We start from the raw sequence: 16,623 nt of genomic DNA, 5'->3' as shown, positions 1-16,623 counted from the left end.
TGCACAGGAGGGCTGAGGTCCAACAACGGTTGCATGAGGATGTCAAGGAGTGTTTTACTGTGTGTACTTCTTAAAACTAAAAGTGTGTTTCTATCTAATGCCATTGTCAAAGACTGCATCAGAAGAGTAGGATGAAAAACTGCCAGATAAATATGCCAGTCAGGATTTAAATGGGCTTTTTCTAATGGGTAGAATGAAGGTTATGAAGCAAGACAAAGACGTAGCTTAATAGTCTTTGTGTTAAGAGCAGCAGACTTAACCACCATCTGGTTTGTTCCATGTAACAGTCTTTCTCTATTGGTCAATACATCAAAGGGTGTTTAACAAGGAAATTGAGGACGAGAATGACTAGGAGTTTTACAAGTGTTAAGATCTCTTCTGGGTTTGGGACCACTTGGATCTTTGGGAAAGAAAGTTTAATAGATACAACCACCTCTTACTCTTCTGTAATTGTTTCTGCTTATACTTTCAATAATAGTGGTTGTGCCTTGCAAAGGGTTGTGTATATACACGAGTATTTTCCATTCAAAAATAAGTTGCCCACGTATGCTTCTAGAACACTAAAAGCTGATAACTTTCAGCATCCAATGACACTTTCCCAAAACATAGTCCCAACAGCCTGTAACTTGGGGAATGGGCACTTCATCCCTGAAGTAGTGTTTTTTACTCTAATAGGTCTTCCTGGGTTTATCTCAGTTTACTTGTTCCTGGGAAAGCTGCAAAATTTTTATTCATAATATAATAGGTCAAGGAATCCCATTTATTAACTGTGTACTATGCAAAGTGCCTTTTCTCGTTTGTGAATTCTGATTCTGATGCTTTAATTTAAAAACTCAGTTCTTGTATTATGAGGAATGCCAAATAATCTTCTTCCCTCCACCCTTTCACATTCTCTCTTGTCTGTTTTCCTTTTCTAATAAACTCTGATGCTTGCTTTGCTAAATACTGAGGAACATTGCGGCTTAGTAGAAGGGGTTTGCATAAAGCCAGCTATAATAACAGAGCAGTGAAACAATCACCATGTATATAAAGCTGGGACTTTTCCTCCACATGTGGCAGTTTACATCAATATTGCATTTCATCTGCTCAGTGATTCAGTTTCACATATTGTTCTGCAATACTTTGCAGTCAACTTTTGTTGATTTTGAGTTTGTGTGGTATAATCAGCAAATTTCACTGTTTGCCATCTTTTCCGAATCATTTATTAATGTGAATGAATAACCGAGGGCCTAGAAGAGATCCATAGATGATTTTGCTGGCCACAGTTTCCACTGAGAAAACTAGTTATTTTTTTGTTCTTTATATCGTGCCTTTAATCAATTTTTTACCCATGTGAAGATCACTGCTTATTGCAAGGCAGTTTATTAGCCTTTGGGATAGTCAAAGCTGTTTGGAAATTCATGTAGTCTTTATTAAATGTAGCATCCCTGCTGTATGGCACTGCCAAGGACCTCTAAGAAAGTAGTGTGGGATGACTTACCGCCACACTTGCCATGCTGGCTTGTCTCAATACATCACATCTCCTTATACATCCTCTACTATATTCTCTAATGCGGTTTCCACTAATCTACTCAGTGTTAAAGATCAGACTCATTGGTTGGATGCAATGTACTGCAAAAGATTTCTGTCTGCATCACTTATAAACTATTTTTTAATGCATATAGCACAAGATCTTCTCTTCTGAGGTCCTTCTGAGGGGCTAAAGAATGGAGAATGCCATTTCTCACTGCATATCCTATAGTCTGAAAAGGTCATCTTGGATAGAGATAGGAGCAGCCTTCTTCTGTTTTTACTGAGTTGTAAAACTGCAAGAAAATCTTGGCCAAAGGGCAGCATAAAGACCAGTCCACATATTTTGACACTACATTCACAACTATCAGACATGACTACTAATTGGCCAGTTAAGCTAGCTATTATGTAAACTGGTTTGACCACTGGACCTCGTGACAGAATCTTGACTCAGAAGAGTAAATACTTGTAGTGTGCTCCATATCTAAGAATATTAATTGCTGAGAAAACCCCCCACAGATTATAGAATAATTTTGAAATCTCTAGAAGCATACTTTCTTGTTAAAAAGGAGCTAAATAAATATCTTGGTGATGTCCCCCAGTATGGGAAGCAAAGGAGCAGACCCAGAGGGAGAGGAGGGTCCTGTAGGACAGCATGGCTGTGGGCATGGGGATGCTGTCGTGGGCATGGGGATGCTGTCGTGGGCATGGGGATGCTGTTGTGAACACGACGACCCTGAAAGCATCCTCCTGCTATTACAGCACTCTACATCCATCCCTGTTTTCCAAATGCCCACAAGACTCAAAGATTTCTCCTGAGATGTTGCTGTGCAGGAGCTCCATCTAGTGCTGACATAATTTCTTATTCTGATTCCTTAAGACAGATGGATAAATGAACTGATGGGGAGGCAGACAATTTAGGAGGGCGAAATTGCAAGTGGTAGCCTGTTTTCCAGAATTTTCATTCTGGGGATCTGGTGTAACATAAGGAAAGTGAGACTAAAATGAATATTCAGGGTGTTTTTTTACTGTGCCAGTTTCATTGATATGCAAAAGGGAATTATTTGCTGTATTTATGCCACTGGGAATAGTTGGTCGGTTGGTTGATGAATAGGCATATTAATAATGTAGCAGAAAAGCTTAGTGCTACCTCAGTGATGCACAATAAGCCACAAGATACAGCTAAGAATCAAGATCACTCTTAAAGCACAACTTGTCAACATTTTAAAATTCAGAAAAGGGAAAAGAAAGGAAAATAGAATCCTGATAATTCTTTAATAGTGGAGGTAATACACACTGTCTGAGGGTATCATCAAACACAAAAGGAAGGGTATGTCATACAACAAAAGAAGCAACTAAATAATTGTTGAGAAAAGAACAGAGATTTACTGAGCAGGACTAGTAATATTTGCTGTCAGATTTCTTCCCACAGTCTTGGACACAACAGTGATTTGGCAGTGATTTCTTTTAAGTGCAGAGTTAAACTGTGAGTCCCCTTAGAGTAAAGCAGGAAGAGAATTCTTTAGGGAAGAGAATGATTGCCTACTCTAATGGATTCACAACTACAAGTCATCTAAGTAAAAGTAAACAAATAATTGCAGGCATTAGATAAATAGCAATTGGTGTATTTATTTCTATTCAAAGTGAATTGTTGGTATTTGAAGTAGCCTGTGTTTTGAAAGTCTAGATTGTCAGCATTTAAAAACCAGACATAAACAGTGATTGTGGGAAATAACGCTCCCAGTTTCAAAATAATAAAAGTGGTTTTAGGGCCTTGAAAGTAAAGAGGGAATGGTGATCTAATCACTAACACATGGCAGCATGTAACTATGATAAGAGAAACCAAATGCAAGAATATTTGATTGCTTTGACTGTTTATTATATAACTATTTAATAGCATATTCAAATACAGACAAGAGTGTTTTGGAAGCACATCCCATTCTCAGCTACGTCTGCCAGTTACTGAGGTCACCATAGACTCCTCTGCAATTAGTATCATTTATATTAGCATAGAATTTATCAGAAGTTGATACATTCACATTGTGATTTTGCTATATGATAAAATGATTTATTGTGATTTTGTTGTTCACTAAAGTGTACATACTGATCTGTAATATTAAAATAGGTAGGTTAGCACTGGTTTGTTGTCCATCAGGGCCAATGCTCACTTTGGGTCTGTCTTGACTCTGGAAAGTCTTCTAAGTTCAGTGGAGTTTCTTTGTCACTCTGGAAATGTTTGAGATCTTCTGCCAATATCTGTGGGCAGCTGTATTTTGCCCCATAAAATATGTGTGTGTGGGGGGGTGTTGGTTTTTTGGTGGTGGTGGTGTGGTTTTTTGTGGGTTTGGAGGGGGGTTTTGTGGTGGTGGTTGGGTTATTGATTGTTTGGGGTTGTTTTTTTTTTGAGAGAAGAGGAAAAGAGATAATGCTCTGGGGGCTAGCAAAGAAGGAACATCAGAGACATAGTTCTGCTACTCTCCAGAACTCTTTGCACCTCTTCTGAACATTCATTTGTGATTTCCATCTCAAAAAATGTTTAAAAAATTCCCACAACAAACCCTTGATAAAAGTTATTTTATGAAACTCTGTATTCATATTCTATCATTTATTTTTTAATCTCTCATATTTATTTATTTGCTGCTTCTCTTGCACTAGCTTTGGGATCTGTTAATTTTGCTAACTTTGTTCTGGGAGCTTGCGTCATTCTGGGCTGCTTATCCCAGATTTTGAACAATCTCATTGCCACTTGTAGCAATTCTGGTATCAGATGAGGAGATGTAACCTGCGGAAGCTCTTTGGATACTCTATATGCGATAAGTTTTTCCGCATTTTGGCTGTAGGATTGAAATGTGTACAATAAGATTCAGAGCTAGAAAGCAAAATGGAATACTTAAAAAAAAAAAAGTTTAAGAAAGTAAAAATTTTTGTTCTTTCTCCTCCCGTGATTTTTTGCCTCAGTAGCTTCTATTTTTTTTTCTTGTTTTTGTTTTGCATAAGTGCATATGCTGCAAGGAGGTCAGTAATCAGGTCAACAAATCATAGAACTGCTCCCTGCCTTTCTGTCCAGTAAGTCACCTCTGAAAAGTTTCTGCTTCTGTCATTAGAATACTCTGACCTCCACCTTCAAGAAGGTCTGACAGTAACAATTGCTGTGGTGGAAATGACTGTATTTTTGTCCAGGAAATGTTTTGACTTCATGGTAAGCAGAGCCTTGTGGTTTTGCTTATTAGTATTAACTAGTACACAAAAGATGGAAAGAAAGCTGATGATAGAACAGTTTACTCCCTGTACACTCTCATAAAATCTCTGATGCTGCAGCAGGTGTTAGGTAACATACTTTGGTCCAGAGAAGACAAAATTTCTCCTGCAGATTAAGCTACTGTTAGAAGGGCAGCTTGTTGCTTTTTTTGCCTTTTGCTGCTACCAAATTTGTCCTGTGAATATTTGACTTACACATATTTTACGCACAACTCCCGAGGGATGATACTAGGATATGTTTTCAGAAAGGCTTCTAAGAAGATACAGAAATGCAAATATGTTGGAAAGATCATGTCTTTTAAGTTGCTTAAATTGTTTATATTTCATTTCCATGTGTTCTAGAGAACTAATAGAAATGCTCTCATTTAAATTCAGGACATTTATTTCCCTTGAAAACAGCACAGAGACACTGGTCAAACCAGTTTTGTATAACTCAGTAACATTTTTTTATAATACCATTCTGTAGCACAACTTGGAGTTAAACTTGAAACTTTAAAATTGAGGCTGGTAGCAGCCTTCAGTTGAAGAGGGCTGTTTCTTACTGCTGTTCTCTGTTTACCTCCAAGTCCTCAGGCAAGCATGATGAAACATAGCATCCAGGAGAAACAGCAGAATACCTCAGCACGGGATTCCCCAGTATTCCCAATCTGAGGTACATTTAGTCATAAAATCCTTTTCTTCCTTTTACATCTTATCTCTGTCTCATGGTGCCACAGAGCATTTTATCATAGTCTCCAGCTAATGCAGCAACAATTTTAGCAGCTAAACCCCAAAGGACTAGAAGGAAGGGAATGGTGCTGCGTTAGGACAGACAAGATTTCTGAGAAACCTACTTGCTGCTCATGTTAGGCATTTCTATGTGGAGATGAGAGCATTCTTCTTCCACCTCTGCAAATGTCCTTACTGTACTGTGCTCTTTCTCGCTTGCTGTCCCTCTGAGCTCACTGTTTTGCACTGCACAGTGGTCTGGCCTCAAAGAAGGGGTGAAAAAGTTAACTTTTGGTGAATCCAAGCACACCAGCTGCTTGCTCATGCTTCTCTTCCACTTCCAGGTGCCTCCTGGTAAGCATATTTACGTTAAAGCTGCCACATAGGAATAGGTATTACACACATACACATATGTATATGGAGTTTTGTAAATTTATACAAAAACATCACCTTTTTGTCTTCCTTCAGCAACACATTTAAGCAGAGTAGTTGTTGGTTAACCTCTGCTGCTGTCAGGTTCCTCTGGGACTAGTACAGTGTCTGTAGATAGCACTTACTAACCCCTTGATTTCCCTTTTGAGTTTTGTGAGCGGCAGGCAGATAGTATGGTGCACACCCAGGGTTTCTCAGCTGTCTCCATCATGCCTTGGGTCTCAGCAGCAACACAGCCAGGTGGACACTGGTTCCCTGCCTTGCACCAGCTTTGCAGCTGGGTCTTGCCCTAGTTCAGTCTTAGCAGCTGGGCTGCAGGCTGCAGTGTGTCAGGAAGTGTAGGCACTTTTTGTGGAGTTACTGAGGTTGGTGCAGCTGGTGTGTGAAGAGAAACAGGAGAATATGCTCGAAGAAACCACAGAAGAAGAGTGAGAATGGTCTATGCAGTTAATGAAGAGCTCTGTTCTCAGTAGCAGAAGTGATGTGTTGACTTGGGCAAGCCTGGAGGACTGTGTGCTGATAAGGGCAGAGCATGGCAACTTGTTGGTGGAGGACCCTGCACCCCACTGTGAATTGTAAATAAATGTACATATATTTTGTACATATTAATTACATTTATACTTCTTACATTTCATTTTGCTTTCTGAGTTTGTTTTTTTCTTTTTTTGGTGATTGAGGGTAAATTCCAATTAGTTGGGGGATAATTTCAACCCACCACATGAAAGAATGACTATGAGTGGGCAAAATCAACCTGCATGAAGGTGAGGTGCAATAAAATCCTCTTGGTCCTAGTTGATAGCTTGCATTTACTTTTGATTCACTGATGTCTTGTTGAAGAAGATGCTATCACACTCCTCCAAACTCAGTCTGCCTAAGCTTACCTGTGACTTCTTTCTGTTGGCTATTTATTTGATGACCAGAATGCAGTGCAGAATATATACTGTCATACCACCATGATGCTCCAGAGCTCTAATCAAGATGTAGGATAATGACCTTCAGAAGCTTTAAGAGGGCAAATATACCCAATTTACTAGTCAAAACCTTTACCCACTGTAGACTGAATCTCTAGAATTCTCAGGTTTTCATAACCTACAATCAGCATTTAATTACTACCATCAGGATGTAATCTTTTTTTTCCTGAAGATGATATTCTTACTAATTTCTATGACTGCCTCAGAAAGCTGACCATCAACAAGCTGCATGAAACAGCAGAAACTGATACAAAAATGTAACACACTTAGCTGAGACTCACAGCGACAAAACAGTGATTTGCTGTGTCCTTCGCCTAGAGCTGTATTCTGTGCTGTGTTGCCAGGAAGAAATGTATAGATGTTTGAATAAAAGTAAATAATAGATAATGTCTCAGACAGTAGTCCTATAAATGGATGCCTGTCTTGGTTTATAACTTGAAATTTGATTTCTTGCACTCTATTCACTGCAACATATAAAAGACTCAGGCCTCAGATTCAGCTCGTCTCAAAGTCACTTATATCCATGATGAATTTTTGAAAAATTATTTGTTCCTGTAATGCAATCTGCAGTGGATTTTAATGTCATCCTTCACTACTGTTCAGTGAGAATGTCATCTTTGGTTTTGTATATGCATGAAACGTTGGGGGAACAAACGATGTTTCTCACTGTGATTAACTCCTGTGGAGTCATGTAGCTAGATACCAGCCTGAGGCCCTAAATATTTGTTAGGGGCAAATTCTATTTGGATGTGTAATTCCTGAACTTAATTTTGTTGCAATTTTAGAAAGCATTGCTAATTTGAAATTAATGTATGCGGTCTACCCAGCAAAATAATTTGAAATTAATATATGCAGTCTACCCAGCAAAATAAGAATGAAGCGTTGGCATAAAACATTCTGATTAGCTTTAAAATGATAATTATTTTATTGGTTTTATAACAAATATTACATTTTTTAAAAATTTGCTTTCTGTTTATCAAGCCTATGGAGGTTACATTCAGGTCTTTTCCTCAGGCATAATTCTAAAGTATTTAATTATTTATTTCCCCCCCCACCTCTGAAGATGAGATTCTCACCAATTTCTATGATGGCAATAAGCTACAGCATGAAAAGGAATACCAGATAACTTCAGGATTTGTGGCAGAGGCCACAACAGTTAAGTGCATAAGTCATTAAGAAAACTCTGAAATACAAAACCAGGAGCACAATTAAAAGTGAGAAACTCTATTCTACTTTATCCAAATGGGATCACAAGGAGAACATGAGACCAAGGAGACTACAGACCTGTTAGTCTAACATCAGTATCTGGAAATATAGAGAAGATCATACTGGGTGCTCTTGAAAGTCACTTAAAGGGCAAGGCAAGGCAAAGGTTTTCTTTTGCTGCAAGTTCATTCACTGACTGTTACATACTTGCTCACTGTTTTTTCCTTCCACTCAGTTTCAAATTAAATGCTGACACAAAATCTGGCTTTGCCTTTGGTATGAAATTTTGTTTCAGTCAAACAAATTATTAGATATTAAAACAAAAACAAACAAACAAAAAAAAAGAGCAGAGTAATTTGAGTTGATAATTCAATCATGGTGTGCATTCTATATTCATAGAATCATAGAATGATAGGGGTTGGAAGGGACCTCCAGAGACTGAGTCAAACCCCCCTGCAGATCAGATTAGGGCAGGTCACACACAAAGGCATCCAGGTGGGTTTTGAAGATGTCAAGAGAAGAAGACTCTACAACCTCTCTGGGCAGCCTGTTCCAGCGCTTTTTCACCCTCACAGTAAAGAAGTTTTTTCTCATATTGAGATGGATTTCCTGTGATTGAGTTCACATCCATTACTGTTCATCCTGTCACTGGGTATCACTGAAAGGAGACTGGCTTCATCCTCCTGACAGCTACCCTTCAGATGTTTGTAGATACTGATAAGGTCCCCTCTCAACCTTCTCTTCTCCAGACTAAATAGCCTTAGGTCTCTCAGTCTTTCCTTGTAAGAGAGATGCTCCTGTCCCTTAATCGTGCTTGTAGCTCTCCACTGAACTCTCTCAAGTAGAGTCTCCTATCCCTCTTGAACTGGGGACCCCAGAAAATGACACAGTATTCCAGAGGTGGTCTAAGTAGGGCTTGAGTAGGGGGGAGGAGGACCTCCTTTGATGTGCTGGACATACTCTTCTTAATGTACCCAAGACCACCAGGACACATTGCTGTCCCATGGATAACCTACTAAAAACCAGGACTCCAAGGTCCTTCCCTGTGGAGATATGCTCCAGAAGGTCAACTGCATGGTGTTATTCCTCCCCAGGTGCAGGACTCTATACTTATCCTTGTTGAGCTTCATTAGCTTGATCTTTGTCCAGCTGTCCAGGTCTCACTGAATGGCAGCACAGGTTTCCGATGTGTCATCCACTCTTCCTAGTTTGGTATCATCAGCAGATTTGCTGAGCGTACACTCTGTCTCTTCATCTAGGTTGTTGATGAAGATGTTGAATAAGACAGGACTCAGCACTGACCACTGGCTTTGTCCAGTCTTGGCTTCCACATTAAGGTTAAGGTCTTTCATCAGCAGGGTAGGATGGAGCTGTACTTTTGGGCATAGAGGGTCCAGGTACATCCTGGGACTTTGTTTATGCTGCAGAAGGTTGTGCTTAGAATGAGAGAGGGTTGGCATGGCCTCTGTTGCTTTTTCTTCTTCCTCACCTGGGTAATAGGTGTTTTCATTAGACAATTCAATTGACTGTATTTCACTTTTTGGAAAAAAAAATAATATTGTTTTTGTGGTTTTGGGGGTTTGGTTTTTTGTTTGTTTATTTATTGTTAATGGCTTTTAATTAAATAATTTTCTGCCTCTCAAAGGACCAGTTTCATTCTTTCAATTTGTCTAAATAGCTAGCCTGCTCTACTATAATTTAACTATATGGGCCACACTGAATTCTTTGAACATTTAACTATCACTTATGAACTACCCCTTCAATGATTTCCTCTTTATTCCTTGTTGTTTTGAAAGCATTAGAAGTCAATGTACAGTGGTGTTAATTTCAGTGATATTAAATAATTCTGTTAGGGTACAGACCATAAAGTCTTATTGTGACAAAAAATAAAAAGATAAATATTGATTTTTTTTCCCTTGAACTTTTGTTCACATTCCATATATCACAGTTCTTTTTCTCTAGAGAAAAATGTGTCATGTCAGTGGAACTCAATAATAAAAGGTGAGTAAAGATGAAATGGCTCCTGCCAAGGTGTGTAATTAAGAGTTATCAATCTCCTGTGTAGAGGAAACTTTCGTGGTTTTGTCTGCTTGTTCATATTTGATTTATTTTTCACTAACATTGCCATGGTCTTAATTTAATAATTGAGCACTAATTCTTTTCCACTTAAAGACAGGGCACTTTTTTGGCCCAAAGCAAGCATTCATGGCCAGGAAATTTCAGATCCAGTAAATGAAGCTGTCTATCCTAAATACCAACATGAGAAAAGCTGAGCTTCTCATATTAGGCAATAGGCAAAAATGTGAAGTGTACACAGATGCTGTAAATTGTGACAATACAAACCATGGCAAGCTGCTCAGCAGTATCATAGCCACAGGGAAGAGCAGGCAAAGCTGGCAGCCAGACTTGACCCAAGAGCCTGATGGCTAAAGCAGGCACACAGAAAGCAGGACCTTGAGCTAAAGGTGCTTGAATACCGCATCTGGGTTTTCTAAGCAACAGCACACCCTTAGGAGTATAAGTTATTCTCAGCAGAAATATATTGCAATTGTCATCTCAACAAGATAAAGGGACATTGTGCCCCTAGTTGCCATCAGAGGTAAACCAGGTTGGAAGAGACCTCCAAGGTCATCTAGTCCAACCTATCACCAGTCCTATCCAATCAACTAGACCATGACACTAAGTGCCTCATCCAGTCATTTTTTAAACACCTCCAGGGACTCTGACCCCACCACCTCCCTGGGCAGCCCATTCCAACGGCCAATCACTTTCTATGTGAAGAATTTCTTCCTAAAATCCAGCCTGAACCTCCCCTGGCACAACCTGAGACTGTGTCCCTTTGTTCTGCTGCTGATTGCCAGGGAGAACAGACCGACCCCCACCTGGCTACAACAGCAATGAGGTCTCCCCTGAGCCTCCTCTTCTCCAGGCTAAACAACCCCAACTCTCTCAGCCTCTCCTCATAGGGCTTGTGCTCCAAACCTCTCACCAGCTCTTTTTGCCCTTCCCTGGACATGTTCCAGTACCTCTCTTGAATTGAGGGGCCCAGAACGACCCAGTACTCAAGGTGTGGCCTAACCAGTGCTGAGTACAGGGGAAGAATAACCTCTCTTGTCTTGCTGGCCACACAGTTCCTGATACAGGCCAGGATGCCATTTGCCTTCTTTGCCACCTGGGCACACTGCTGGCTCAGGTTCAGCCTACCATCAACCAGTACCCCCAGGTCCCTCTATGCCTGGCTGCTCTCCAGTCACTCTGTCCCCAGCCTGTAGCACTGCATGGGGTTGTTGTGGCCAAAGTGCAGAACCTTGCACTTAGCCTTGTTAAATCTCATCCCACTGGCCTCTCCCCACCCATCCAGCCTCTCAAGGTCACTCTGCAGAGCCCTCCCACCCTCCAACAGATCAACACCTGCTCCTAACTTGGTGTCATCTGCAAATTTACTGATGATGGACTCAATGCCCTCATCCAGATCATCAATAAAGATATTGAACAGGATGGGGCTCAGCACTGATCCCTGGGGGACACCACTAGTGACTGGCTGCCAGCTGGATGTGGCACCATTCGGCACCATTCACCACCACTCTCTGGGCTCAGCCCTCCAGCCAGTTCCCAGCCCATCACAGAGTGCTGCCGTTCAAGCCATGAGCTGCCACCTCGGCCAGGAGTTTGCTGTGGAGGATGGTATCAAAGGCCTTGCTGAAGTCCAGGTAGACTACATCCACAACCTTCCCCACATCCACCAGGTGGGTCACCTTGTCATAGAAGGAGAACAGGTTGGTGAGGCAGGACCTGCCCTTCCTAAATCCATGCTGGCTGGGCCCGATCCCTTGGCCAGCCTTGCTGCAGAGCACTCAGCGGGAATGGGAGAAATTTCTGGTCTAGTCAGAAATTCATGACTAGATGTGTATCATCTTACTAAGGCCTAAGTTTCATACATAAAATCTGGATTTTTTTTTTTTTTGGCCTTAAGTACCTACATGTGCTAAATTATTTTGATAGCAAAAAGCTTTTCAGTCAAGTGGATAAAAGCATGTAGAGAAGGAATTCTAAGAAAGTGAATATATATGGACTGGAAGTGATGTGGTAGATTCTTTTTGAATCTGTGGTTCAGAAGCCACTTTGTGTTTTCTTATGTATTGAGTTGACACATGTATAATGCAGATGCTATGATCAAGGGCTTTCAAGAGCTGTGTTATGTAGGAAATCAAATTAGATGAGAGAGCCTCCAATAGAATGAGCCTCCATTGCCTCTAAAATAGTCTAGCCTTAAAACAGGTTTAAAGTTAGACTCTTAAACTGTATGATTCAGCTGAATTTAGTGAAGCTGTGTCATTTTATAGCTGTAAGTGTATCTGCGTTTTAGGTCTGACTTCCCAGTAATACACAGAAAGTAATTTAGTAGCTCTTGTAGCAAGAAAGATGTTCTCTTCATCAAATGTTGCCCTCTTCTCACACCCTTCTGCCTTCCCTTCCCCTGAGAAATAATGCATCCTATTGCAGCAAGCAGTGCTGGCATTACTCCTGGGTCCCCCAGCTCTGCACAAAATAACTATAAATTATTAACATGATGGCAAGAACAGCTGTATCTAGATAGCTAGGAAATGAGTGACTAAATTGTGGGGGAAAGAGAAGCAAAAATTATGTACCTGGGGAGAATATCCTATGTGGGTATGTGTGTAGAGGTTTAGGAATCACTCCCAAAATAAGTCTCCAGGCTAGCTCAGAAGGTTTTGGAAGCAAATTAAGAGATATTTACAAGCAAACTTGTACAAGGGGAAAAGGTACAAGGGAAAAAGGAGAAGAGGAGAAAGCAGCTAGTATAGTTTGCTAGTAGTTAGCCACAACAAGGAACACAGCCAAGGTCAACAAAGCCAAGCAAACACACCAGCTAGTAGCAGCTGAAGTGTAGAAGCAAGAAAAGAGACAGAATAGTTCATACAACTGACTTTTTATCCCAGTTAGCCAGCCAATGGAATCATTTAGACCTTATCATTATTTCTCCTTTAACATCCAATAGTAATTTTATTTACAGTTTACAATTCTTCTCTGGAATTTTCCTAGGCATTAGCCTAAAACTGTGACAGGTATTTTGCCCAGGCATGGGATAGACTAATTCTATCCCCAGAGGAGTCTCTAACTCACCTCTATTCTGCACCTGTGAAGGAGCTATAGGAGAAACTGACAGTTAAAAGTGGGGGTGGGGGTAGGGAAAGGATAAGATCTATAAATTCCCCAAGGATCATCTTTTCTTAACAGATTTGCTGAAAATAGGTACAGAATCACAGAATCACACAGATTCAAACACAGAATTTTAGCAGGCTAGGTTGCAATGCTACTGCAGAGTTTTCTAATGGCAAAGATCAAGAATAAACATTCCTGGAGAGAGACATACATATATATAGGTATATTCAGGTTTTTCATCTTACAGGACCAAAAGGAGAGAGGTGTAACCAATGGAAAAAGATGCTGTTAAATTTGTTCCAAGTTCTTTCTGTCATAAATCCTGGGAAATGCTATCCAGTGTAGTATCACCAAGAACTGTAAGGAAGCTGCAAAGAGACAAAAACAGGAAATAGCAAAAAATTCCCCGGTGTGTCATGACTAAGAACATAACATGCAAATCAATGAAGTTTTGCAGAGGAAGTCTAGACCCTGAATCTTGAAAGGGAGAGTGAAAATGTCCTACAACCCACCTTTTTGAATCTTCCACTGAAGGATATAACTCATCTACAACATCTAGAGCTCAGTAATAGCATAAATCACTTTTTGGCTGATTCAGTGGTGTATATGTAAATAAAACACAACCTGCCACTTCACGCTCATGGCAAGGGTTGTCTGTTGTTTCCACATACAAGTGGTCTGAACGGAAGCTATATCTAGCTGATGAGACAGAAAGGCTTTTCTCTGGGGGTTCCAAATCTTGAGTATAAAGCTTTCTGTATGTATAAAAGTCAATGTGATATTTGAAAATGCTCATGGATTCTAAAAATTGAATATTTCTTAACAATGGAATCTTTCAACATTTTATTATTTGATGTAGAAAATGGATTTCCCCTGAGTAATACTAAACCAGCTAATTGTGAAAACCTGCCTAGAACAGAATAGCTCTTAAGTAGGAAAATCTTCCAATATAAGATAAATAGGAGTTAAAAAATATTTGACATGATGGACACAGCCAGGCCCAGTAGGGCTTTAAGCACAGAGCATAACAGAAATAGTTTTCACTGTTGCTTCAAATATGGAATAGTGAGAAAAGTGTCTGATTTCTTGGGGTTTAAAATGGATACTGCACAAAATAATGAAAGTAAACATTAAAATTCCTTGGTTCACTGCAGGCATTGTTTCCCTGATCTCCCTGGCTGTCCTGTCCTATGAACGCTACAGCACTCTCACTCTGTGCAACAAGCGCAGTGCTGACTACCAGAAGGCATGGCTGGCAGTTGGTGGTTCATGGATTTATTCCCTGATCTGGACTGTGCCACCTCTCATCGGCTGGAGCAGCTATGGGTTAGAAGGTGCAGGTACAAGCTGTTCAGTGCGCTGGTCCTCGGAGTCAGCTGAGTCCATATCCTACATCATCTGTCTTTTCATATTCTGCTTGGTGATCCCTGTGATAGTCATGATGTACTACTATGGTCGCCTCCTTTACGCTGTTAAACAGGTAAGTGACTCTATGCTATTGGTAGTGCAAACTGCTCTGAGGCTTGTGCTGGAAGCCGTGATGATGAGAGAGCAAAACAACAAAGAAAAACCAAATGGAAAAAAAAAACCAACTATACAACTGTAGAAAGCTTGAAGGAAGCTGAAGGAGGTCTTCACTAAGTTTCTTCATACTTGAGCTCCAAAAAGTTAGATCAAACAGGTAATATCCATATAGACACTGACTTTATGGTTTGAAAATGTTATATTTTAGGAAAACCAGCAAATGTGGGTGAAGGTTGCATTTGTAATGATGCCAACACACGTCTGCCTGTCTGTAAACAAGATTGTGGTGGTTTTAGGCTATGCCTTTTAAATTTAATTACAGATTTTGAGCAGAAAATTAGAAAAATATAAATAAATCACTATTGGGTGTAAAAAGGAAAACAAAAGATTATTCTAAACAAATGCATTGGAGGAGTATCAGCTATAAGACTGCTTGTACCTAAACAATTCTTTCTCTTCTTTTCTGATCTCTCTGCTTGCTTTGCTTGGGAGACACCGCTCTGCTTGTTAGCTGGCCTTGGCTGAGTTGTTTAGTTAAGTCTAACCCACTGCTTTCTCCCTGCTCCTCTCTCTCTCGGGGGACAAGTGCAGGGGGGACAGTGGAACAGCTTCCCTGGTCTCTGACCAGGGGGTTTTCTGTGTTATTTGCTAATTGTAAATATCTGTATAATATTGTAAATACTGTATATTTTGTACATATTCATTGCATTCCATTGTAGAGTGTAGTTTTGCTTGTAAATACAGCATCATTTGCTTCTAACTGAGTTGGTCTGGCAAAGTGAATGCTGGGGGGAATCTCAACCCACCACAAAAACATCCATGTAAACATTTCTTCCTCATTTTCAATCTTGACATTTTAATAATTTCTGCTTCTTAATCTGTGGACACTTAAGTCCACAGTAATACAATTCTATTGCAGTTTGCAGAGTTATCTCATGGATCAACTTCTCCTTGTAATTCTATGCCATGTTTAAAAGTTTCCTTAAATAATACCACCATCACTATTTCTCCTCCTATTACTCCTACTACAGTGACATTCCTCTGACTGGTTTAAGAAGTAATGCAGTCATTCCAAAATGAATGTTCTGAAAGATCCTGCCAGAAGTTTGGCATCATGAATTTTGAATACTCTTAAGTCAGTAATGAAATGATTTAATGATGAATAATGAGAAAGGAATGAGTGTATGGGTGTTCTCCAAAAAGCAATTCTCTAGAATGTTCAGATGAATTAACAAAAGGTGTTAAAGAGAAAAAAAGAAAGGAAGGAAAAAACCACCACCAAGCAGTAGATCCCTGAATAAAGGCTCTCATACAGAGTTAAAGTGGATGTAGTTTGCATTTGATTAGTCATAAGTAATTAAGGTCATGTGTGTTACATGATTTGTCAAAGTTTTCATAACGCTTGAAGCCCAAATGGGAAATCTCCTGGTTGAGTGCTGAGTGGGCTAGTAGAATCCCTTTGATGAATTACACATTAGTACTCCTCTTAGTGCTGTACAATTCTAATATGGGGGGAAAAAATCCTTTGATTATAAGCCATTAAAATGAAGTAGCAGACCATATCTGGTCCCTGAGCAGCAGTATCCTTTGCCATTGCTCTAAACAAAAGAGCAGGATCTTGGAACATGTGCTACTCATAACATACAGAAAATACAATTTTCTTAAACTTTTTTCTCTTTCTTCCTTCAGTCCTCACTGCCCCTCCTAACAACAGGCATCACCTATAACACACAAATAGCTGTATGGATGAAGCTTCTGTATCATGTGCTTTAGCTTCTACTTACTTGTGTTATTTTATTCAACTGTAAAAAAAAAATAAAATCAGTTATAT

The 16,623-nt window shown here is 39.9% G+C and overlaps 1 protein-coding gene across 1 annotated transcript in view; it reads left to right on the top strand.

Moving 5' to 3' along the window:
* The window catches only part of LOC137440899 (pinopsin-like), a 102,438-nt gene that overhangs the window by 11,141 nt on the left and 74,674 nt on the right, over window positions 1–16,623 (top strand). The window contains exon 2 of the mRNA XM_068137655.1: window positions 14,423–14,748. Coding sequence (XP_067993756.1) covers window positions 14,423–14,748 — 326 coding nt within the window. The remainder of the gene's footprint in view (window positions 1–14,422; window positions 14,749–16,623) is intronic.

Source organism: Melanerpes formicivorus, unplaced genomic scaffold (assembly GCF_026170545.1).
Source record: "Melanerpes formicivorus ecotype bairdi unplaced genomic scaffold, bMelFor1.0.p_v2 SCAF_1, whole genome shotgun sequence".
NCBI lineage: Eukaryota > Metazoa > Chordata > Aves > Piciformes > Picidae > Melanerpes > Melanerpes formicivorus.
Note: the sequence above shows the minus strand (reverse complement) of the source record. Positions and strands in the feature narration are given on the sequence as shown.